The sequence below is a fragment of the Phoca vitulina genome, unplaced genomic scaffold (genome assembly GCF_004348235.1).
Source record: "Phoca vitulina isolate PV1807 unplaced genomic scaffold, GSC_HSeal_1.0 scaffold7, whole genome shotgun sequence".
NCBI classification, from domain to species: Eukaryota; Metazoa; Chordata; class Mammalia; order Carnivora; family Phocidae; genus Phoca; species Phoca vitulina.
In genome coordinates this window covers 36,468,960-36,492,301 of record NW_022589710.1, presented here as the reverse complement: position 1 = coordinate 36,492,301, position 23,342 = coordinate 36,468,960, and the positions used below count along the sequence as shown (strand labels likewise).

General features: G+C 44.6%; 2 protein-coding genes across 2 annotated transcripts in view; both read right to left on the bottom strand.

The window, feature by feature from the left end:
- PPP1R36 (protein phosphatase 1 regulatory subunit 36) overlaps window positions 1-13,864 on the bottom strand; it is a 30,591-nt gene extending 16,727 nt beyond the window's left edge. Inside the window, exons 1-3 of the mRNA XM_032405297.1 lie at window positions 13,719-13,864; window positions 12,831-12,895; window positions 412-498 (exon numbers count right to left, since the gene is read on the bottom strand). Coding sequence (XP_032261188.1) covers window positions 412-498; window positions 12,831-12,895; window positions 13,719-13,811 — 245 coding nt within the window. The 5' untranslated portion in view covers window positions 13,812-13,864. The remainder of the gene's footprint in view (window positions 1-411; window positions 499-12,830; window positions 12,896-13,718) is intronic.
- A 5,667-nt stretch (window positions 13,865-19,531) lies between these two features.
- Window positions 19,532-22,355, bottom strand: HSPA2 (heat shock protein family A (Hsp70) member 2). The gene has a single exon (XM_032405296.1). The coding sequence runs from the start codon at window positions 21,937-21,939 to the stop codon at window positions 20,029-20,031; it is 1,911 nt and encodes a 636-aa protein (XP_032261187.1). The 5' UTR covers window positions 21,940-22,355; the 3' UTR covers window positions 19,532-20,028.
- Window positions 22,356-23,342: the final 987 nt, after the last annotated feature.

Genomic DNA, 23,342 nt, shown 5'->3' with positions numbered 1-23,342 from the left:
GGGACTATTGTAACACCTCCCATAATTGAGAAACAGTGCATGTTCTTTCCTTAAAAGGTATCTGCGTATCAACCTCAGATAATGGGAATGATATTTTCTAGAATTTGTGGGGGCGCCTGGGTGGCTCAGTCGTTAAGCGTCTGCCTTCAGCTCAGGTCATGATCGCAGGGTCCTGGGATCGAGCCCCGCATTGGGCTCCCTGCTCAGTGGGAAGCCTGCTTCTCCCTCTCCCACTCCCCCTGCTTGTGTTCCCTCTCTCGCTGTGTCTCTCTCTGTCAAATAAATAAATAAAATCTTTAAAATAAATAAATAAATAAATAAAATAAGATAAAAAAAAAAGAATTTGTGACAACTTGAGCCGTTCTGCTGAGAGCGGTCAGCAGCACTGCCACAGCTGGGAAGCGAAGGTACCTGTCTGAAGCGGGACCGTCAGTTTCAGCAAAGTGTATTGCTTTGCCTTTCTTTCCTTTCTCCTTCAGTTCTATTGCAGGTGTAAAACTGTAATAGAAAGGAGAAAATTAGGACCCTAACCTTTCCCCGGGGGGCGGGGGGTCGGGGAAGACTGATCCTATCAAGACAGTAGCTCATGGCATCTTAGGACTTGGAGATGTTATGAGTGGCGCCTGAGGGGAATCTGAGGTACCGCGGTACTCGAGTCACATTATTTACATATGGAACAACCATCTAGAAAGAGATGAACGTTTCAGGCTTTACGTTCAGCCTCTGCGTATCCGCGGTCTCCAGAACACCACCATACACAAAACATTTCCATCTGAAAATGTCATAGTAGCTTCACAAGAAACAGAAAGCTCATGAGAAGTCTGGAGAGATGTTTTTATTTACTGAGCACTTGTTACGCACCAAGTGCTTTTAGGCACAATCTTGTTCAATCACAGTGCCTCTATGAGGAAAATATTACTAGTATGGCCATTTTTACACACGGAAAAACCGAAGCTTAGAAAGAGATAAGTAATGTCACCAAGATCACTGAGCCCGTGTCGGAGCCAGGATTGGGGTCCAGGATCTCTCAACGCAGAGCCATGCGCGTACCCACCAGGCAGTCCTGCCTCCTGAGCTGCCATCTTAGTTGTCGCTGCGCTGGACTCTTGACTATCTCACGGAAGGTTTCAGGACCCTTTCTTTAACTCAGGGTTTCTTAAATTCTAAGGTCATACAAACATTTACTAAGCAGTAATGGGGCTAAGAAGGGACCATGACTAAGCAACAAACACACAGATACTGAGGCCATACTCTGTCACACATTGCTCTGACAGGAAAAGAAAATGGTGTCTGTTCGAGTCCACGCACAACCTCTTGGGAATATCAGCAAATGCTTAACAGAAAAGCCAAGAAAAACATTTTGAAGACCAGCAGAATGTGGTTCCTGCCTTTACAGAGAGTACATTTTTTGGGAAAATTGGGATGTCTACAAAATACATTGGTTTCGAAACCCACCGTGGATTATGATTTTCGTTTTTTCTGTCTGAAACAATGCCACAGTGGTAACACGACCCAGAAGCTTAATTTCTGCCCACAGTTTGATGTCTCTCTGCTAAGCTTAAGTGAAGGTGTAGTAATAAAAGCACATTCCCCCAGACTTTACTCATTTTCTAAAGACGGATATCAATCATGTCTACTCTCTTCATCTCCTTGCCAACACAATAGTTTTGTGTATTTTAACAGGTCTTTTTTTTGACACAACAGTTTTGAAACAACTTCCTTTGAAAATTTTCTTTGATTGATGTTACCCACAAAGTAATCATTTTAGAGAAATACTTTCCCATGGGAATAATAAAGTTAATCAGTTTGGTTTTTTCTTCCTCCAGTTTTTGCCAACCTCCTAGCAGTATTCAGGTTGTAGAATAAGTTAGCTCCTAAAACCATGTACATCATGTCACCGCAAGGAAATGATCCTTTGCATTTTTCAACTCTTTTTTTTTTTTAAGGTCATTGGTACCACGTTGGTCAGTGGATGATTTCTAAGCTTTTCATTCTTTCTGATGCCTCCAAGGATTGGGTATTTAGTGGGGAGAGTATGCTGAAATACTGAGGGGGTGGGTATGCTGAAATACTGAGGGGGTGGGTGGGAAAAAAAAAGAAATGGAAGAATACCAAATGTTGATGACGGCTACTGCCAAAGAGAGACGGGGGATCAGATGGGGCAGAGAGGTGAAATGGTGATAAAGAGGTCTATCTTCCAATCTGTGTACTTCCATTTTGAGGTGTTTCTTTTTAAGAATAAGAATATATTGATTTATTTCCTGCATTACTAAGAAAAAGTTGATAGAGACACATAGAAAGAAAACACTATATGGTTGATACGTTATATTGACAGACCATTTGGACAGCCTTTAACAAAATAATCAAATCTCCCAAACATCCAGACTTTTTTTTTTAAGTAGGCTCTACGCCCAGCATGGAGCCCAACGCAGGGCTCAAACTCACGACCCTTAGACCAAGACCCGAGCTGAGATCAAGAGTCAGATGCTTAACCGACGAAGCCCTCCAGGGGCCCCCCAGACATTTTCTAATGGCTCTCTGAAGCCATTTCTCCTTGCTAGATGCCTTGTGCAGATTCCTTCATATAACCATCCTAAAAAAGAACACAGAATTGTTTTCCCATTTCTCCTCGGATCATCACACTGTTTCGGCCACTTACGAGCCACTGGCTGTTAACTTTCCTACCCCAGGCTAAGGAAGTCACAGGTCACCAGCTCTCCCAGGATTTCTTTTCTCTTTCTCTAGAAGACAAGAGAAGATAGATACACCCAATCTCAGTGACTGCCAAATGAAATTGCTGTCTCCTACCCTCTTCTCAGTCCTATCCCTATCATTCAAAGTGTCTTGCCCTATTTGCCTGAGTTGAGATGAGAGAGCCTTAAAATAAGACACTAAGTGCCTGTCCTTAGCCAATAGTCTGACATTTACTGCTAAGCTTCTAGTCCTTATTCTCTGACTTTCAGACATGCCTTCTCTACTTCCCGCTATTCTGAGTGGCTGTTTCCTTGAGTCAAGTCATTCTCTAGCTTGCCTGGTGAGAAGGCTTTCTCCCTGTGAGTGCCCTGCTGTAGCTCTACAGGCGGACTATGCTCACAGTGCATTTGAAATCACTACAAAGCATCACTAGTAATAACTGAAAGCTATTTCAGTAATAACTGAAAGCTAGAATCGTACCTCTGATTGGCTCCCAAACCGCAGTCTGAGCTAGTGCTGTGCCCTGCTGCAGTCTCCGCCATTTCCCCCTCCATCTGGCAACCCCTTTAGAATCTGGGCCTTTCTCAGACCACATTTTGTTACATTCCCAGTATTACAACATAATCATGTCGTTTACCTTTGCCCTGAAATAAATGAGGAAAAGAATCATATTTTCCCCTAGAACCCATCCCTAAAATGCAGAGGGCTGGACCACTCTTGGCTTTCACACAAGTTAGAGCTCCTCAGTGGTTATTAGAGTCTTCTCTCAGGCCCCGAGGAAAGACAAGAGGAGTTTGGGGCTCCTGGAGGTTGAGTTTCCTCAGCTGTATATCCTCAGGGGAGTCAATGACCTTGGCAAAGACTCAGGGGGGCTGCTGACTCTCTCCCAGCTGTGAGGAGGGGCTCTTGAAACAAGAAAGAGTAGGACAGCTGACACTGTGTTAGAGGGAAGCCTGCCTCATGGGCCAACCCAGAGGTGGCCTGTGAAGAAAGGTATTCCCTCTTTAACAAATAAGAAATGGGCATGCATGCTGGTGAATTATGCAACACCCTCATTTATGCCTCACAAAGCATTATTATTCCATTTTATAGATGAGGGAACTGATCATCAGCGAAGCTAAGTAACTTGACAAATATAACCACCTAGTCAGTGAGAGACGTAGGATTTGAACCCTAGGTCTTTGAAGTTTCAGGCCCCCCTTCAAAGTCTCTTCCTTAACTGCCTATTAAGAAATAATGACCGGGGGGCCTGGGTGGCTCAGTTGTTAAGAGTCTGCCTTCGGCGCAGGTCCTGCTCCCAGGGTCCTGGGATAGAGGGCATCGGGCTCCCTGCTCCGCGGGAAGCCTGCTTCTCCCTCTCCCACTCCCCCTGCTTGTGTTCCCTCTCTCTGTGTGTCTCTCTCTGTCAAATAAATAAATAAAACATTAAAAAAAAAAGAAAAGAAAGAATGACCATCCTTTCCTGCCCATTAGTGTGTGTCCACTTCTTGTGTGGAGGTTATGGGTATCTTATATTCTGATACAGTTATCCCTCTCAGGGTATAATCTGCAAATATAAGGCAAGATCTGCCTGTGACATAGGGAGCTAGCTAGGTCTTCTCTGAAGGGTAAGATTTCCATCGTCACTCATTCAGGAAAGAGGTGAAGACCTGAAAGGCTGGGAAGAGGAAAGGGATCATCTTCTCTGAACTCAAGAATACCTAGAAGTCTGTGCTAGTGGGTGTAAAAGGTGGCCTACCCCATGTGAAAGAAGACTAAAACTCCAGAAGGGATTCCCAGGGTTTGAAATTGACAGGTTAAAAACCGAATGTCCCTGAGATCAAGCTGTTACTATGCAAAAGCAAATTATTTGGATTCATAACACTTCAAATTTTCTTCCCCACTGCTGGCTGTTCTTTCTTTAGTCTCCTTTTAAAGCTCCTTTTCCTTTTCCTGGACATGTTCCCTAAATGAGAGCCTTTCTCAGGGTTCCACCTCGTTCCTCTTCTCACGTCCTCTGAGTAATCTCATCTACTCCACTAACATCGATAACTGACAATTTTATAGTGAAGGTTCAGCTCTTTCTGCAGACTTATAAAATGATACATCTGCCTACTGGACACCTTCGCTTGGGCATCCTACAGACATCTCAAACTCAGTATGAGCTGAACTCATTCCCCTTTAACTTGTACTCCCTACTACTCCCCCATCTCAGCAAATGGGCACCACCACCCAACAGGTGGCCAAGCCGCAAAATGGTGTCATCCTTGGTTTCTCCATCACCTGTGGCCCTTGCAGCCCACTAACCACTTAATCCTTAAATACATCTCGAATTTGTCTACTTCCCTCTCTTCCCATTGCCACCTTCCTAATTTTAGCCACCATGATCTGTCAACAGAATGTCTGCAACTGCTTTTTTTTTTTTAAGATTTTTATTTATTTATTTATGAGAGACAGAGAGAGACAGAGGGAGAAGCAGGCTCCCCAAGAAGCAGGGAGCCCAATTCGGGACTTGATCCCAGGATCCGGGGATCATGACCCGAGCCGAAGGTAGATGCTCAACCATCTGAGCCACCCAGGCGCCTTGCAACTACTTCTTTTTTTTTTTTTTTTTAAGATTTTATTTATTTATTTGACAGCGAGAGACACAGTGAGAGAGGGAACACAGCAGGGGGGAGTGGGAGAGGGAGAAGCAGGCCTCCCGCCGAGCAGGGAGCCCGATGCGGGGCTCGATCCCAGGACCCCGGGATCATGACCTGAGCCGAAGGCAGACGCTTAACGACTGAGCCACCCAGGCGCCCCGCAACTACTTCTTAACTAATCTCCTGCTCCCGGGGAGTCTGCTTAAGATTCTCCGTCTCCCTCTCCTTCTGCCCCTCCCCCTGCTCGCACACACACTCTCAAAAGTAAATCTTTAAAAAATATATTAAAAAGTTTTAAAAATTAAAAAAAAAAAAAAAAAACAACCCTCCCAGTGGCTCCCCTGTGAGGTTCAGATTCCTCAACATTGCATGTAAGACCTTTCATGATCTTACCCTGGTTTAAATCTTCTACTCACACCTGTCTGGAACCCTATATCCAGCTTCCTGAACTACCTGCAGTCTCAAATATGCCCTGGGCCCTCTCAGGACTGGGCCTTTGCACATGCTGGGCCTTCTGCCTGGAATGCACTCTCTTCCTCCCCAACCAAATCTCCCTTTGCCTTGCCAATCCCTTACTCCTCTTCAGGTCTTGGCTTAGATATCACCTCCCCTGGGAAGCCTTCCCTGCCCCCACCTCCCCTGGGTTTCAGAAAATGGCCCTATTTGGGGACTGGGTCAAGGTACTTGGCTGAATGCAGTTTTCCTCAGCCCTGGTCCTAGCCCAGTGGTGGCAGTGGTGATTGTAACTAATGAATGGGCCCTAAGGAGAGCAGCAATCTCAAGGGAAAGAGTTAGGGTCATAGCACTGCTACCAAGAGATTCCCCTTCTAACAGGAGCTGGAAGGGTCTGGTTTATTTTCAGTAAGAAGGGCAGCATAGATACCCAACCACCCCTTCAAACTGCCCCAGTCCTCCTGTCTGTGTCACCTCCCTTCCACCGTACTCAGTGGGAAGGCGCTGCTATCTTTTCTGTGCTCTTGACCCCATTCCCCACTCCTTCTCTTCTGTTGCATTTCTTTTTTTCCCCAAAACAAACTTGAGATTTTCCTACCTTGAAAACAAAACCAACAAAAATCCCCTTCCCTTAGCACTGGATCCCCAAAAGCCTACTATCTCTTTTTTTCCTTCTTCACAGATAAAGTCACCAATAAGAGTACTCTATTTTTGCTAGGTTCTTGAAATTTATCTCAGATGTTCTCTTCAAACTACTGTTATCTGATTTCCACCTTACTGGCCTCCTGAAACTGCTTCAACCTAGGGCCCCCCCCATCACCCCCCCAGCAATCCTAACTTGAATCCTTAAATTTAAAGGCTTGTTTTTAGTATTTGCCTCACCTTAAATTCTCTTTAGCATCTGACATTGCTGACACTCCCTACTCCATCCTCTTGCTTTCAAAGGCCTATGTGTCCCAGCGCTTTTTCTCCGACCCTTCTAACTATTCTTTCTCTTTCACCAGCTCCTCTTTCTTTGCCTGTCCACTATTACTGGGAGCCACGTGAAAATAAAACTTTAAGACATGTACACTTGATTAAGAGACATATCAAACCAATTACAATGTATGGAAATTATCTGGATCCTGATTGGAAGAAACTTATAAAACATTGGATGATAGCAGACCCCTGAATACAAATTGAATATATGATGATATAAAGAAATTACCATTTATATTGTAACTGCATAAATAGTAAGTTTTTTTTAAGACAGTGCTTTATTTTTTTGAGATACATACTGAGATATTTATAGATGAAATGATATGATGTCTGGGATTTGCTTAAAAATAATCAAGGGGTGGAGGAGATGGGGTGTGGATGATATGAAGCTGACCTTAATTTGGTGACTGTTGATGCTATGTTGTGAGAATGTTGGGAGTTCATTATATCATCCTTCTACTTTTGTATATGCTGGAAATATTCCAGTATAAAAAGTTTTAAATGTTTACAATTATTTATAAAACTTTAATAATGCTATAAGAAAAAAACTAGCAAAAAATCAGACCTGCAAGGATTTTAGATATTGGAATTTTCAGTCACCGGATATAAAATAAATGGAACCAGTATGTTGAAGACAAATAAAAATAAGGTGTTAACCCTTAACATTGGTGCACTGTTGGTCTTTGGGGGTAGAACAATGGTGGAATCTTCACTTTCAACTTTGTACATTTACGTACTTGTTTTCAGTACATATGTACAACTTTGCCATAACAAAAAAGATAATAATACAGTGGCTAACTGAACATATTAAAAAAAAAAAAAAGATAATGGAAATGCAGAATGTAGTAAGTTAAAAGTACACATATAGAAGATTTAGAAGGCTATATAATAAGATGTTAATATGTTAACTCTTACTTTGCTGGGTGGGACTGCAAAGTTCTTTTTTGTTTTTGCTTATTGGTATTTTCTGATTGTTTAAATAATATGACTTTTAGGGGCGCCTGGGTGGCTCAGTCTGTTAAGCGTCTGCCTTCGGCTCAGGTCATGACCCCAGGGTCCTGCTCAGCGGGGAGGCTGCTTCTCCCTCTGCCTGCTCTGCCTGCCGCTCCCCCCTGCTTGTACTCTTTCTCTCTCTGACAAATAAATAAAATCTTTTTAAAAATTAAAATAAAAAAAATGACTTAAAAATTTTTTTTCATAATTTTTAAAAGTACGTATTTCCTAGGGTTCTGGCCTCTGTCATTTCACTCCATACTCTAATTCTGCTCAGGCCTCTCTCAGGAGGGCCAAAATCCTGCCTACTGACCTGGGAGTCTCACGGGCAGCTACCTCAAATTCTGCACATCTACAAAAGTAACTTGTTACCTTTCACCCCCTCCACAAACTTACTGGCCCTCCCTCCCTCCTTATCTCAAGGGGCAATATCATCGCCCACACAGTGACTGGGACATTCGTGCTTCCTGCCCTCGTCTCGCAGCCAGTCTCACCAACTACTCCCTCCTTCAGCAGGGCCAGAGTTACCTCCCAGTACCTCTACCGCGGGTCTTTGACTCTGTTCTGCCAGTCTTCATCCGGGTCCTAGTCCCCTCCCCCCTTGGATCGCTGCCTAATTGTGTCTCCCTAGTTCTTTTGTTTTTTTTTGTTGTTTGTTTGTTTTTAGATCATTAAAAAAATTTGAGAGAGCCAGCGTGCACAGAGGGAGAGGAAGAGGGAGATGCAGACTCCCTGCTGAGCAGGGAGCCCCATCCCCCCAGGACCCCGAGATCATGACCTGAGCCACCCAGGCGCCCCTAGTTCTAACCTTCCCCTCCACGCTACTGTGGGAGGGGCTTTCTAGAGCATAGATGCAATCCCATCCTACACATGCTCAGTCAAGGTTGATGGAGCATACTAAACAGAACCAGGTCTGAGTGCAGTGACTGAACAGGCCTTCCCTCTGCCTCCACTGCTCCCACCCCTACCACTGGCTCCTCTCAGCCTCCCCTGCCTCTGCCCTGTACCATCACCAGTAACTGGGGTGACATAAGTCTCTGAAACACAGTTTCAGGGAAAAAAAAGAGCATGTTCCGGCTCATGAGTCCTCTCACATTTTAATTTGTGATGGGATATGCTTAGACTCTAAAAGGGAATCAGTACCTGCACTTCCATCAAATCCAAACACTAACTCTGGCCTAAAACATACAAAGGTTTGCTTTCCTCTTCCTTAGGATTGTCCTTAGCAGCTGGAGTCCCAAGGGAATCCTGATACTCTGAGATTTGCCATGCTGAGTTGCTGAAACATAGAGCAGCTCCACCACAAAACAGCTGTCACCCATCTACTCCTCATGGCATTCTTTTCCTCTCTCTCCTAACTGCCCCCATTTTGTGTACTCCACAGTCTGGACTTCGTGTGTTGTTTTGGTTTGGTTTGGTTTTTTGCTTTTTAAAACTGTGGTATAGGGGCACCTGGGTGGTTCAACTGTTAGGCATCTGTCTTCAGCTTAGGTCATGATCCCAGGGTCCTGGGATCGAGCCCCACATCCGGCTCCCTGCTCGGCGGGAAGCCTCCTTCTCCCTCTCCCACTCCCCTTGCTTGTGTTCCCTCTCTCGCTGTGTCTCTCTCTGTCAATAAATAAATAAAATCTTAAAAAAAACTGTGGTATAATTTAACATGTAGTAAAGTACATAAATCTTTTTTTTTTTTTTTTTTTTAAGATTTTATTTATTTATTTGAGAGAGAGAGAATGAGAGACAGAGAGCATGAGAGGGAGGAGGGTCAGAGGGAGAAGCAGACTCCCTGCCAAGCAGGGAGCCCGATGCGGGACTCGATCCCGGGACTCCAGGATCATGACCTGAGCCGAAGGCAGTCGCTTAACCAACTGAGCCACCCAGGCGCCCTAAAGTACATAAATCTTAAGTGGACAGCTTGATGAATTTTTTACTATGTATATACCCATGTAAGCACCACCCAGATTGATATATAGTCCATTTCCAGCACCTCGGAAGGTTCTCTTATACCTTTCCCCATCCCCTATCAGTTGATAATGTCCCAAAGGTAACCACTATTCTGACCTCTATCATCACAGTTCTTTTTTTGCCTGTTATTTTAAACTTTTATATAAATGGAATTATAGATTTACATTTTTGTGTCTGGCCTTTCAACATTATGTCATATAATCTACCTTTTAAATCATACCATCACACATATATTCTCCAAAATTAGTGGAAATCAATCAAGCCATTTTTTAAAGAATAATTTGGTAATAAACCAAAAGAAACTAGTTTATGAATATGAATATTTTATGAGTAAGAAAGTCAGTGTGAAATTGATAATCTGTGAATTTATTAGTAGGCGCATACAGGAAACAGTGACACTTGGGTGGGTTACCATTAAATTAGCACTGAAAATTAGTTTGAAATATACTGCAAATTAATTTCATTTACAAAGGTCAGTAAGTAAAAAGTATGGTCCAACTTTCACCATAGGAAGAGAGGATTGAGAGGCACCTGGGTGGCTCAGTCCGTTAAGCATCCAACTCTTCATTTCAGCTCAGGTCATGATCTCAGCGTTGTGAGATTGAGCCCTGCTCGGCTCTGTGCTGGACATGGAGCCTGCTTGAGATTCTCTCCCTCTCTGCCCACCCCCATGCATGCCTGCTTTCTCTCTCTCTCAAAAAGAGAGAGAGAGAGAGAGGATTGAGATGGCCTTTAAATATACATGAAGACTGAAAAATGAAAATGTTGGCACTTAAAATTTATATCCACATTTTCTGGTATTTTAACATGTATTTAACTTGTACTTTGACTCCTGTGTTTATCTTGGCTGTCTAATCCCAAAGCTCTTTCTTTCTCACTGTCGATCTCACACTCACTGAGTGTGATATTTCAGGAGCTACATGACAGAATTTTCTGCAACACATCTACAAACAAAACACTGAAATCAATCACCACTTTGGAAATGACAAACGACTCAGAAATATTGAAACAAATATTCTATGAAATGTAAACTTTTGATTTTGACTCTAAAATAATGCTTAGCCTTTAAACTGCTGGACATTAAATATCATTATATTTATAATATAACTATAAAGTACATTTGCTTAGCCTTTCCTGATCTCCAGGCCCATTTATCCAACGGCCTAAGAGACCATTGTGAATATGTCACAGTAACCTCAAGCACATCACCAGTTTTGTCTGTTATTCTGTATATAGGTGAAGGGCAGTCCCAGCTACGCAATCACCCAAGCCAGGCACTGGGAATCAGTGTGAGCCTCTCTTCTCCCTCTCCCTTCACATCTTATCAATTCTACCCAAAATCCTGTCAGTTCCAACTCTGAAGTATTTCACAGTCCTGCACCCTTCTCTGTTCCTCCTACTACAAGACTTCAAGCCGACTCACGGTTCTGTACCCCTACAGCCATCTGTGTTCCTCCCACAACTAGCTTTTTAACTGGTCCCCTGCCTCTGGCCTTCCTCTACTTGAATCTAGTTGGTTTACTGAAATATTCAATAAACACCTGGTGAGGGTGTACTCTGTGAAGTTCTGTAGACAGATCCTAGGGACACAAACATGAGTAAGACAGCTCCTGCCACTGAGGGGCTTACAGTCTAAAGGAGGGAGACAGTGTATATGGTGGGAAGGGCTTTGGCAACAGACAAACCCTGGTTCAAAATGTCAGTTTTGCTACTTACTGGCTGTATGACTTTGGGTCAGTTGCTTAATCTCCCTGAGCCTTGTTTCTTCATCTATAAAATGGAGGTATTCGGGGTGCCTGGGTGGCTCAGATGGTTAAGTGTCTGCCTTCAGCTCAGGTCATGATCCCAGGGTCCTGGGCTCGAGTCCTGCATGGGGTTCCCTGCTCAGCAGGGAGCCTGCTTCTCCCTCTCCCTCTGCCTCTCCCCCTGCTCATTTTCTCTCTCTCTCTGTATCTCTGTGTCTCAAACGAATAAATTTAAAAAAAATCTTAAAAAAAAATAAATAAAAGAAAATGGAGGTATTAATTCTCACTTTCCATGGCTGTTTAAGAATCAGAAAACATGCAAATGTCTAGCACATAATACGTACACAGCAGATAGCAGCTAGTACTGTTTGTTTAGTTATGCACTTTTTATTAATTTTTTTGAGATTTTATTTATTTATTTGAGAGAGACAGAGATAGCAACAGAGAGGACAAGCGGGGAGGAGAGGGAGAAGCAGGCTCTCTGAGGAGCAGGGGGCCCGATGCAGGGCTCGATGCGGCGCTTGATCCCAGGACCCTGGGATCATGACCTGAGCCTCAAAACAGGGAAACGTGCTCTAACACCGACCCCTCTCAACCGACTGAGCCACCCAGGTGCCCCAAGTTATGCACTTTTAATAGAGTCAGTATTTTCTCAATGGAGATTAAAATCATTTTTTTCTAATTTAGTAATTTTACCTTGGAGAACTGACTGTCTATTATGCAGCAAGTATAATACGGTCTCATTAATGTAAAACTGTATTTCTGTAACTCAAAGAAGCAATTTTATAAAGTAGTTAAGAATATGGACTCTGGGGGCACCTGGGTGGCTCAGCCCGTTAAGCATTTGCCTTCGACTCATGTCATGATCCCAGGGTCAGGGTCCTGGGATCAAGCCCCGCATTCGGCTCCCTGCTCAGCACAGAGTCTGCTTCTCCCTCTCCTGCCCCTTCCCACTGCTCCGTGCTCTCTCTCAAATAAATAAAGTCTTAAAAAAAATATATGGACTCTGAGCCAAACAGACCTAGATTTCAATCATCTTAGTCACCTGTGAGCTGTGTTATTTGGCTAAGTCACTTAGTTTTCTTTAAATTGCTTAACCCTTTGAGTTTAGTTTCTTCATCTGTAAGTGGATGAACATGCAGCTTTTTCAAAGGGTTGGCAAACTGATTAGCACAGTGTCTGCTACATAGGAAGCAGCTGATAAATGTTATCAGAAAGTGGTATCTGGAAGGCCGCTCACCAAAATGTTTTCCTCTAGATGGTGGGATTTCAGCAGATATTTATTTTGCTCGTTATACTCTTGTGTGTCGCTTGATTTCTTTTTTTTTACCCCAAGCACATGTAATTTTTATAAAAGCTAAAATAAAGTTTTAATAAAATTTACCTTCTGAATTCAAGAGTTCTGGTTTCATCTTTCCAGTACCACATCCCCAATCGCAATCCCAACTGCTGTAAAATGAAATGATTGCAGCAAATATTAAAAATTCAATTTACAATACACATCTCACAATGAACTTTTAACAATTCCCACTTGTTGCTCTTTATTCAGTAAAGATGTAGAATCTTCAAATGTTGTGTTGTGGGGTTTTGTTTTGTTTTGTTTTAATTGAAGCCAGGATTTTATCCTTTTTGTGTTCAGGTGTAGTTTCAGTAGAAAAGAAGGAAGAGAGGGATGAAGACGGGGAGGAAGAAAAGGAAGGGAAGGAAGGACATTTCACTTAGTCTGCACTACTATCCCGAGGCTCATCAGAGCAATTTATGAATTGGGACTCAGACCACAATAAACTGATGCCCAGAGGAGCCTCAGCGGAGGAGAGGAGATAAGACATTCAAAACAGGGAGCGTGCTCTAACACCGACCCCGCCCTTCAGGGGAAGGAGGCAAAGGGCAAGCACACCTTTTCAGTAGGGGTAGCTACCACGCCACCAGCCTTTCCTTCCCGGGGATCGCGCCCGGAGCAGGACGGCTTTCTGCGCAGGAGGGCTATTTATTTTGCAACCAACCAAATTAGAGGTGCTGAGGAGGAACTTTCATAAACATCTAAATATCTGGGTAGGAAGCCAGAATTCAATTCCGACCTTTGGCCGAGTACACCTCTCTAGTCTTGGTTTTGTAGGCAAATAGGGCCACGTCTCTCGGAGAGCCGCTCGCCCGGGGCTGAGGGCAGGGCCGCGGCAGGGGGAGCCGCCCCGGGAGCCGCGGGGTCAGGGAGGGGGCGGCAGGGCAGGCCTGCTGCGGCCTCGGGGCTGGGGGCGACCAAGGCTGCACTTACCTCCGGCAGGGAAGCGGCCTGCCCGTCCCACCGCCTTCTCCGGGAATAAAACTCCGGCACCGGATGCCTGTCCTCTCGCAGCCCGCCAAACATGGTCGCCCAGGCAGCTGCCCGCCGGCGCGGGCAACCGCGGCCCGAGAGCTGCCGCGAGGGGGCCGGGCGGGGGGGGGCGGGGACCCTGCTTCCGCCGCGGGCTGCGCCGACTGCGCCGGCGGGCTGGCGAACGGCGGCGCTGCCCAGCCCGGGCGTGGCACGCCTCGGCCGGGTTCCCGTTCCCGCGGGGCCCCGTCCACTTTCTGGCTACCTCTGGTGGCTTATAGGCGTACGCAGAGTAAAGCTGCCCGGGGGTTAGTTCTGTACAAGTCAATTCTTCATGGCCTTCCAACCGTGAAGTAAACCACTTAGCTGTTTTTTGTTCTTAATTGGGAGTAACAAGATTCAATTCCATAGGGAAGATCCCTTTGTCCCAAAATTTAATAGCACTAAATTAATTTCAAATCCAGGTCGGGATTAGGTCGATGGGGGGGGGGGGTTGGGGGGGGTTTAGGGGAGGATGCGTGGAAATAAGGTTTTTGTAACTTGGTTCTGCTGCATAACTAGATGTGCTACCCAGGGCAAGACAACTCTGATCCTCCTGAAGATACCGAAGTCAGGGGTTATGAGGTTTTTAAAGGAGTAATGTGTGTAAAGCACCACCCTACTCAAAATTAGTGTTGCTTAAAGCAAAGAAACTTGTTTTGTGTGAGTATTCAATAATATTTTTACATTTATGCTTTTCACTTTTTAAATCCTGTGTCTTCGAATTCCTTCTTGCAACTGACTTTTGTTGATATTTTTCCTTCCAACACTGATGTCAGCAATGCTAGCTAACAATTGAGAATGCCTAATATATTCTGCCTGTTTTATCCCCACAGTTTAATTAGGTTAAGAGATGCTCAGTAAATAGTAACTATTTATATTCCCATCAATTTTCAACATATGACAATTGGCATCCCACTGCTTCCCCTTACTGCCCCAGCCCCCACCCCCACCCCCAGTCTCACTACTGGGTAACACATAATTAGTATAAAACTAATCAGCTGGATTCATGTTCCACTCAGTCCACTGCTGTTCAGATAATATGGAAACCCACCTATACACTGGCAGTGGGGCTTTGAGGCTGTGGCCTCTGGACTGGCTTATTATATGAGATTACTCACTTGAAATAGGAGTTAAGAATATTTCAGTCACCAAGAGTTTTTCACCTAACAATGTATATAACTTGGGGTGGGGAGGACAGGGAGAAATTATGAGCTAACGCTCCACAAAGGCCTGAGAAAGACCAAGGACTCCAGATAGAATCCGTTCACCTCACCACCAATGTCAGGAAGACCACACTTCAGTCAACTTCTTCAGTTTATCCCAGTGAGTGAAGAAATGCTAATAGAAAACCAAAGATCTTTTATACTTCACCATAGTTTAACTTCAGGCTGTCTAATGTACAAAACTAAGGTAAAAAATAAGAGGTGAGACCTGAAAACAATGATCTACATAAAAGTTACATGACAAGTTATTTCACCTGTGCTAGAGGGACATAATATTTATAGAAAAACTTTGATAACTCTGAAGGGGCCATCTTATACTTCTGTATTACCAGACCCTAACAAAAAAGGGAATAAAAGGTTGTTTTTATGGCTCTAAATCATTATTTATTTAAAAAGTGACCAATACTGTTGGGGCGCCTGGGTGGCTCAGTCAGTTGGGCGTCCGCCTCCAGCTTGGGTTGTGATCCAGGGTCCTGGGATCGAGTCCACATCAGGCTCCCTGCTCAGCAGGGAGTCTGCTTCTCCCTCTCCCTCTCCCTGCCGCTCCCCCTGCTTGTGCCCTCTCTGTCAAGTAAATAAATTAAAAAAAAAAATCTTTAAAAAAAAAGTGAACTATTCATTTCTTAGATTTTTTTTTACCAGTTAGATTTTTTTAGTGATATCAGAATCTCATAATCTAAAATGGAAATATAATTTTCCCTTTAAAAAACAATTCATGATGTTATAAAGTAGGGATAAAGGTACTATCTAAATATTTAACAACTTGGGCGCCTGGGTGGCTCAGTTGGTTAAGCGACTGCCTTCGGCTCAGGTCATGGTCCTGGAGTCCCAGGATCGAGTCCCACATCAGGCTCCCTGCTCAGCAGGGAGTCTGCTTCTCCCTCTGACCCTCCTCCCTCTCATGCTCTCGTCTCTCGTTCTCTCTCTCTCAAATAAATAAATAAAATCTTTAAAAAAAAATAAAAAAAATAAAAAAAATAAATAAATAAATATTTAACAACTTCAAGTGTCCTGTGAGAGAAAGATTTTTTTTTTTTTTTTGCCTAAGTAAGAGAAACAATTCTTAAGTTCATATAACTAAGAGCATATTAACATAAAACTAAGTTGCTGGTCTCAGATTTTAGGCCCAAGACATTAACTGAATATAATGTATGCTTATACTATGAAAAAATCATAACAGATTTTCAAAGTATTATAATTCTACCTTTAAAAACTAACATGTAAGAAAATGGCAATGCCAGTATTTGAATTATCAACTCCATTCATCTATTCTCCATCTAACCTATACTGAAAGAGGAAAGACCCTATGGCTTCTTGATTTGTTCTAAGGTAAAGACATTTCAACACTAAGTATCACCCTATTAAATTTCAGGACTGCATATACCCTTAAGTATTCCAAGAGCTATCTCTAAAGATCTATAATTTTTAAGGACTGTATCAATTTTTCTGTATCTAATTGTAATGCTTAAGGATAATCCTTCAAAACTCATTTCTATTTAGACATTATACAGAAGCAATTAAATATGCCTGTTGTTCCTTAACCTAAACATATATATTGCCTTAGCAATTGTCTTGTGATGTATGGATTTGAGATTCTTTAAAACTTCAATTCCAGTGTTCAAAAGCAAGGGGAACATGCCTCACAGCACAACTTCTATAAACTACATTCAATGCATAGGATAAAGAAATTCTCGTTGTCTCCTTGACATATTGTACAGATGATACATTAAATAACCTTTGTGCATGCTAAGTTTAAAGATGTGAACAGCATTAATATCTCCTCATGAACAAATGTTAAATGAATTACCACTATACACATCAAACTAATACCATAAAAAATTTAGAGTAAGCTTGTTTTGAAATTTCATGCATCTCAAATACTATGAAAAACTTTGTTAGGTCTTATTTTGACAGGTATTTAGGATTTATTGCCTCAAAACAGGGACAACTATATTAGACATTCAGGTAAGTATTTAAGTGCCCATTCTGAGAAGTGTTCTTTTTAATCCCTTAGCATTCTATATGTATTGCATTAGCTTTAGTCCAGACCACTAGTCCCTAGTGTTAACACTACTTTCAAGTTCAAGTGATGCTAATTATTCCTTAAACTGTAATTTACCCTTCCTAATATCAAGTACTTTTTCCATTGTCATTTGACTATGTCTGATGTAACATCTGCTAAGGAGTTCCCAGGAGTTATCCGATTACCAGTTTCAACTGACCCCTGGAAACACTGAATGGCTACTTTGGTGGCATTATCTTCACAATATTCAGATCTAGATAAATTTGAGAAGACAAAATTAAATTAAAAACACTCAAGAAGGCTAGGAGTTTTACAAATTACTTTTCAGAATAACAGAAAATGAAGTATCTACATAAATTGATATTCGTGTTATAGCAAGTTACCCAAGGCCAGGCCATAGGATAGTCAAAGAGACTACCACTGGTCATTTTTCTGATACTTTAGAAACTAATCTCTTCTAAACAAAGGTCTAAAATGAATCATACTAATACCAAATTGCACTTGCAGAAAGATTCCATTACATTTTGAAGTTAGAGCAAGGGATAAACGCTTTCAACAAATAAAGGACTAATAAAAGGTTACTAGAATGAGCATTGTCATGGTAAAAATTCATGTTAGACATCACTTTAAAGCTAGTATTCACCAGATTCTGTTAATACTAAGGTAGTTTGTCAAGTATTTATGTGATGCTATCTGTAGTTAATTAAACACCCTTAATGCCTCCTTGCTGAAAACTTTCCACCAAAGTGGCACTAGCACTGAAAAAAGTTATCATCAGCTTTTCAGAGGGTAAAAAGCAGTTACCTTAAAATTTTTTTAAGTTTTGAAACAATTTCAAAACTGCCTTTTTATCTCACTCCCACCCACCCAAATGACTCTGCTTAAAAAATAAAAAACTTATGTATGTTAAGAGTCAGCTCTTGTGTGAGAGGGTCATTACAAAGCTCAATATTTTTAGGCTAATTTGTTCTCTAGTTTTTATATTATTTCAAAAATTAATCTCTCTGCATGATACAGAAGGGTCCACTACTAAAAATATAGCATCTATAATGCACTGTTATCTTATGAACAACATGAAGCAAAGCTACATTGAATAGAGATATTGAAATGTCTGTATGTGGTAAAAACAGGCTAACTGCCATTTTCCAATCAGCTTTACTCAATTTCTCCTAAGTTCCCCTTAAAGAGAATAAATCAGAACAAAGTAGAGATGTCATTCCACTAAAAAATACAAATATGAACCCCCTTCTCCTAAGGGTGTGGATTTTAAAGCTTAAGCCCAGGACAGTGGATCCCAAAGGGTTGCAATATTCTTCTTTTTTTTTTAATTTTATTATGTTATGTTAGTCACCATACAATACCTCATTGGTTTTTGATGTGGTGATCCACGATCCATTGTTTTCGTATAACACCCAGTGCTCCATGCAGTATGTGCCCTCCTTAATACCCATCACCAGTCTAACCCATCCCCCCACCCCCCTCCCCTCTAACACCCTGTTTGTTTCTCAGAGTCCATAGTCTCTCATGGTTCAGGGTTGCAATATTCTTATCTGTAACAATTTCAAATCAGATACATAGGAAAATGGACAAGTTGTATATTACAAAATACAGGACTATCTTGCAGTTTTATCTTTTAGAAAAGGAAACTGGTGCGCCTGTCTGGCGCAGTCGGTTAAGTGGCTGACCCTTGGTTTCAGTTCATGTCTGATCTCAGGGTGATGAGATCGAATCCCACAACGGGCTCCGCTTAGCACAGTCTTCTTGGGTTTGCCTTGCCTCTCCATTTGCCCCTCCCCCCTAAAATAAATCACTTTTAAAACAAATATTAAAAAAGTAAAAAGAAAAAAAAGAAAATCTATTCTAGTGATTTAAGGCAAGTATTGCAAAAGCATGATTCTCAAATCAGAAAAAAAAAAATATCTCCCTCTATCTCCCAAGTAATTGTTAACTGTTGAAAACCTATCCTTATGGAATTTGGATAAGCTCAGAAGTTAAGATGTTTCACTAGAAAATTAAAGTTAAAACAAGTTTGACTAAATTGGACTCTTAATATTAAGTGGCTTTAAAGTTTGCCCTGCTGGCTCTTGTTTCAGGCACCCGCATGCCCCAAAAAGCAATTTGTTTCATACTGTGTCAGGCTATTATCAGAGGACAACTCCCACCCCAGTTTAGAGAAAGAATCATTTTATACTTAACCCCAGAATATAGCTTGCATCTTGCTGAAATATTCAGGTGGATTTTCACTTGAACACTTAAACCAAGCGTTAGGAGTTTGGGTACTCTGGGAGACCTGTCTGGTTTATTGAAAGGAGGGGGAAAGTTTACCCAGATCTTCTCCCTTGAAAAGTTGTTGGCAATTCAAAGCAGGAATCTCATCTGAGAATTAGACAAGACTGAGTTAGGTACATTTCACCTCATACTAATATCTTAAAGACCAACATGGGTAAAACTATGAGAAGGGAAAATTGAAAACTCCAAGACCGTGATTTTGAGATCAATTTCAGCTTTACTTTAAATCTGTATTTATGCATCTGTTTGCAAAAAAATGTGCCTGTCCTTAACATTACTGCAATGTTCATTTTAGTCTTAAAGTAGTACATAAAAATAAACAATTCAAGCTTCTATATATTTTATTGTCACCAAGCTTCCACAGAACTTGTGTGCAAACTTCAGGTTTCCCATCTCAAACAAACCTCCATGCACAAACTAAGCTACTCAAAAATACTCAAGTCAGCAAACACCCAAAACGCATTAAAGAGAAACCTCAAATAATGGTTTTAAAAATCAAACTTCAAAACTAACCTTTTATAATTGAACTAAGTTGTTGCATGTTGCACCCTTCCTTTCCTATGCATACACCCAGGGAAAAACTTCCAACAACAGATCTCATACTTGGCACAAAGGCATTTCAAAGAAACACAAACAAAAGAAAAAGAGAGAGAGAAAGAAAGGAAACGAGGTTTACGCTGACTCAAGTGCAAGCTTAGTCCACTTCCTCGATGGTCGGTCCCCCGGAGGCTCCAGAACTGCCGCCGCCGCCAGGGCCGCCTTGGTAAAGTTTGCTGATGATGGGGTTGCACACTCTTTCGAGCTCTTTCTGCTTGTGTTCATACTCATCTTTCTCTGCCATTTGGTTTCGGTCGAGCCAGTTGATCACCTCCTGACACTTCTCGAGGATCTTGTTTTTGTCCTGCTCGCTAATCTTGCCCCTCAGTTTCTCGTCTTCCACCGTCTGCTTGATGTTGTAGGTATAGGACTCCACCGCGTTTTTGGCGGCGACCCGGTCGCGATTGGCCTCATCTTCCGACTTGTACCGCTCTGCCTCCTGCACCATCCGGTCAATGTCGTCCTTGCTCAGACGACCCTTGTCGTTGGTAATGGTGATTTTGTTTTCTTTACCGGTGCTCTTGTCGGCGGCGGTGACGTTGAGGATGCCATTGGCGTCGATGTCGAAGGTGACCTCGATCTGGGGGACCCCGCGGGGCGCCGGGGGAATCCCGGTCAGGTCGAACTTGCCCAGCAGGTTATTGTCCTTGGTCATGGCCCGTTCGCCCTCGTACACCTGCACCAGCACGCTGCTCTGGTTGTCTGAGTAGGTGGTGAAGGTCTGCGTCTGCTTGGTAGGGATCGTGGTATTCCTCTTGATGAGTGGGGTCATGACGCCGCCAGCCGTCTCAATGCCCAGCGACAACGGGGTCACGTCGAGCAGCAGCAGGTCCTGTACGTTCTCTGACTTGTCCCCGATGAGGATGGCCGCCTGCACCGCGGCTCCGTAGGCCACCGCCTCGTCGGGGTTGATGCTCTTGTTCAGCTCCTTGCCGTTGAAGAAATCCTGCAACAGCTTCTGGATCTTGGGGATGCGGGTGGAGCCGCCCACCAGCACGATCTCCTGGATCTGGCCCTTGTCCAGCTTGGCGTCACGCAGCGCCTTCTCCACCGGCTCCAGGGTTCCGCGGAATAGGTCAGCGTTGAGCTCCTCGAAGCGGGCGCGGGTGATGGACGTGTAGAAGTCTACGCCCTCGTACAGCGAGTCGATCTCGATGCTCGCCTGCGTAGACGAGCTCAAGGTGCGCTTGGCTCGTTCGCAGGCGGTGCGCAGTCGCCGCACTGCGCGCTTGTTGGGCCCAATGTCCTTCTTGTGCTTGCGCTTGAACTCCTCCGCCAAGTGGCTCACCATGCGGTTGTCGAAGTCCTCGCCGCCCAGGTGGGTGTCCCCGGCCGTGGATTTCACCTCAAAGATGCCATCCTCGATGGTCAGGATGGACACGTCGAAGGTGCCGCCGCCCAGGTCAAAGATGAGCACATTCTTCTCGCCGCCGGCGCAGCCCTTCTTGTCCAGGCCGTAGGCAATGGCCGCCGCGGTGGGCTCGTTGATGATGCGCAGCACGTTGAGGCCCGTGATGGTGCCCGCGTCCTTGGTGGCCTGGCGCTGTGAGTCATTGAAATAGGCCGGGACCGTGATGACCGCGCTCTGCACCTTGCCCCCCAGGTAGGCTTCGGCGATCTCCTTCATCTTAGTGAGGACCATGGAGGAGATCTCCTCTGGGAAGAAGGTCTTGATCTCTCCCTTGTACTCCACCTGCACCTTGGGCTTCCCTCCCTCGCTCACCACCCGGAACGGCCAGTGTTTCATGTCCGACTGCACTGTGGCGTCCTCGAACTTCCGTCCGATCAGCCTCTTGGCATCGAAGATGGTGTTGGTGGGGTTCATGGCCACCTGGTTCTTGGCGGCGTCGCCGATGAGGCGCTCGGTGTCGGTGAAGGCCACGTAGCTGGGGGTGGTGCGGTTGCCCTGGTCGTTGGCGATTATCTCCACCTTGCCATGTTGGAAGACCCCCACGCACGAGTAGGTGGTGCCCAGGTCGATGCCGATAGCCGGGCCGCGGGCAGACATCCTGACTTAAAGATAAGGCAAGCGACGTTAGGCGACAACACCTAGGACCGAAAATCTGCGGCGTCAACTAACGGTCGCCTCGTACCAGACACCGCGAGCGCAAACAAGATCTCCCGCTCCCCCTGCGCGGCTCCCGGCTCTTATAGCCGCCTCCCTGCCGCCTTCTGGAAACTCCCGGAGCCAATCCGCTCCCAGCACCGCCCGCCACAGGCTTGCCTGGGTCGGAGTGACCCGCCCGTAGCCCAACAGATTTCTAGTTGGGTGAGGGGCGGGACACCGGCCCGTGCTCAGACGCGAGGGGCGGACGTTATGCAAATGAGGGTCCCCCCAAGTCTCCCCGGCTGCCTCAGACCGCCCAACCTCGCGCTCCTCTTGCAGCTCAGCGGCGTTAGGCTCGCGCCCCTCCCGCCAGGTGTAAACGCTTTAGCAGGACCTTTGCTTCTCATAAGGCGGGATTCGGCAACGTCTCCTGGATTGGCAGGACACGCAACCAATGAGCAGCGCGGACTCCCAAGTGGGTGGGGAAGGAAGGGAAGGCTGGGGCGTGGTGCAGGGAGGAGACGCGGGAGGGGAGCTCCGAGAAGGGAACCACCTGAGCGGTTCGCTCAGTTCCTAAGACCTTAAATGCAGTTCAAAGCCGAGTGTCCCAGCTAACCTAGCACGCAGGGGCGGGCCGGTTCCTTCAGAGTTGGCTGCGCCGAGGAAATAGGGCCAGAGCCAGCTTTTTTTCTTCCGTCCGCACCCTTCAAACGGAAGGGACTGGGAGTTGGCGTGGCCTGGGCGTGAGGGCGGCTCCCCACCCCCCTCCGGGCGGGGACAAAAAAGAAATGACTTTGAAGTTCCTAGGACGGGACGTCGGCCTCCTGGAATTTTACTTCGCGTGCTTTGCAGCGTCTCTGTGGGTGTGAGCGCTCGATAAAAAACCGCCTGGCGGGGCGGGGACCACAGGAGCCCGGGGGAGCGCCCAGGGAGGCCGGCGGTTTTTCTGCGCCGCGCGGACGGCCTGCAAAACTGTGGAGACCGGGAAGCGACTGCGAGTCGTCGTCCCAGGGTTTAAACTTTCTCCACCTCGCTCTCCATTTTCCCTGCTTGTCATGCCATTTTAAGCTTCCCGATTTCGTCTCCCTGTTCTCTCCACTGCTTTCCTTATTTTCCGTTTCAAGTGCTTTATTCCCCGTTTTGAGTTCTTCACTGGAAAATCTAGAAATTAATCAAAACCTGCTCGTTGAAGCACCGTGAAATAACCCAGGCTCACGCCCGGCCCGATTCTCTCATCCCCAGCATGCGCTCACGCGCTCGTGTTTATGACCGAGTCAGGTTTTATGACCAAGCTCAACTGAAGAGATTGTTTTCTTTAACTATGCTGAAGTTACGTTAAAGACAGAAACCCTCAGAGTAGGTAG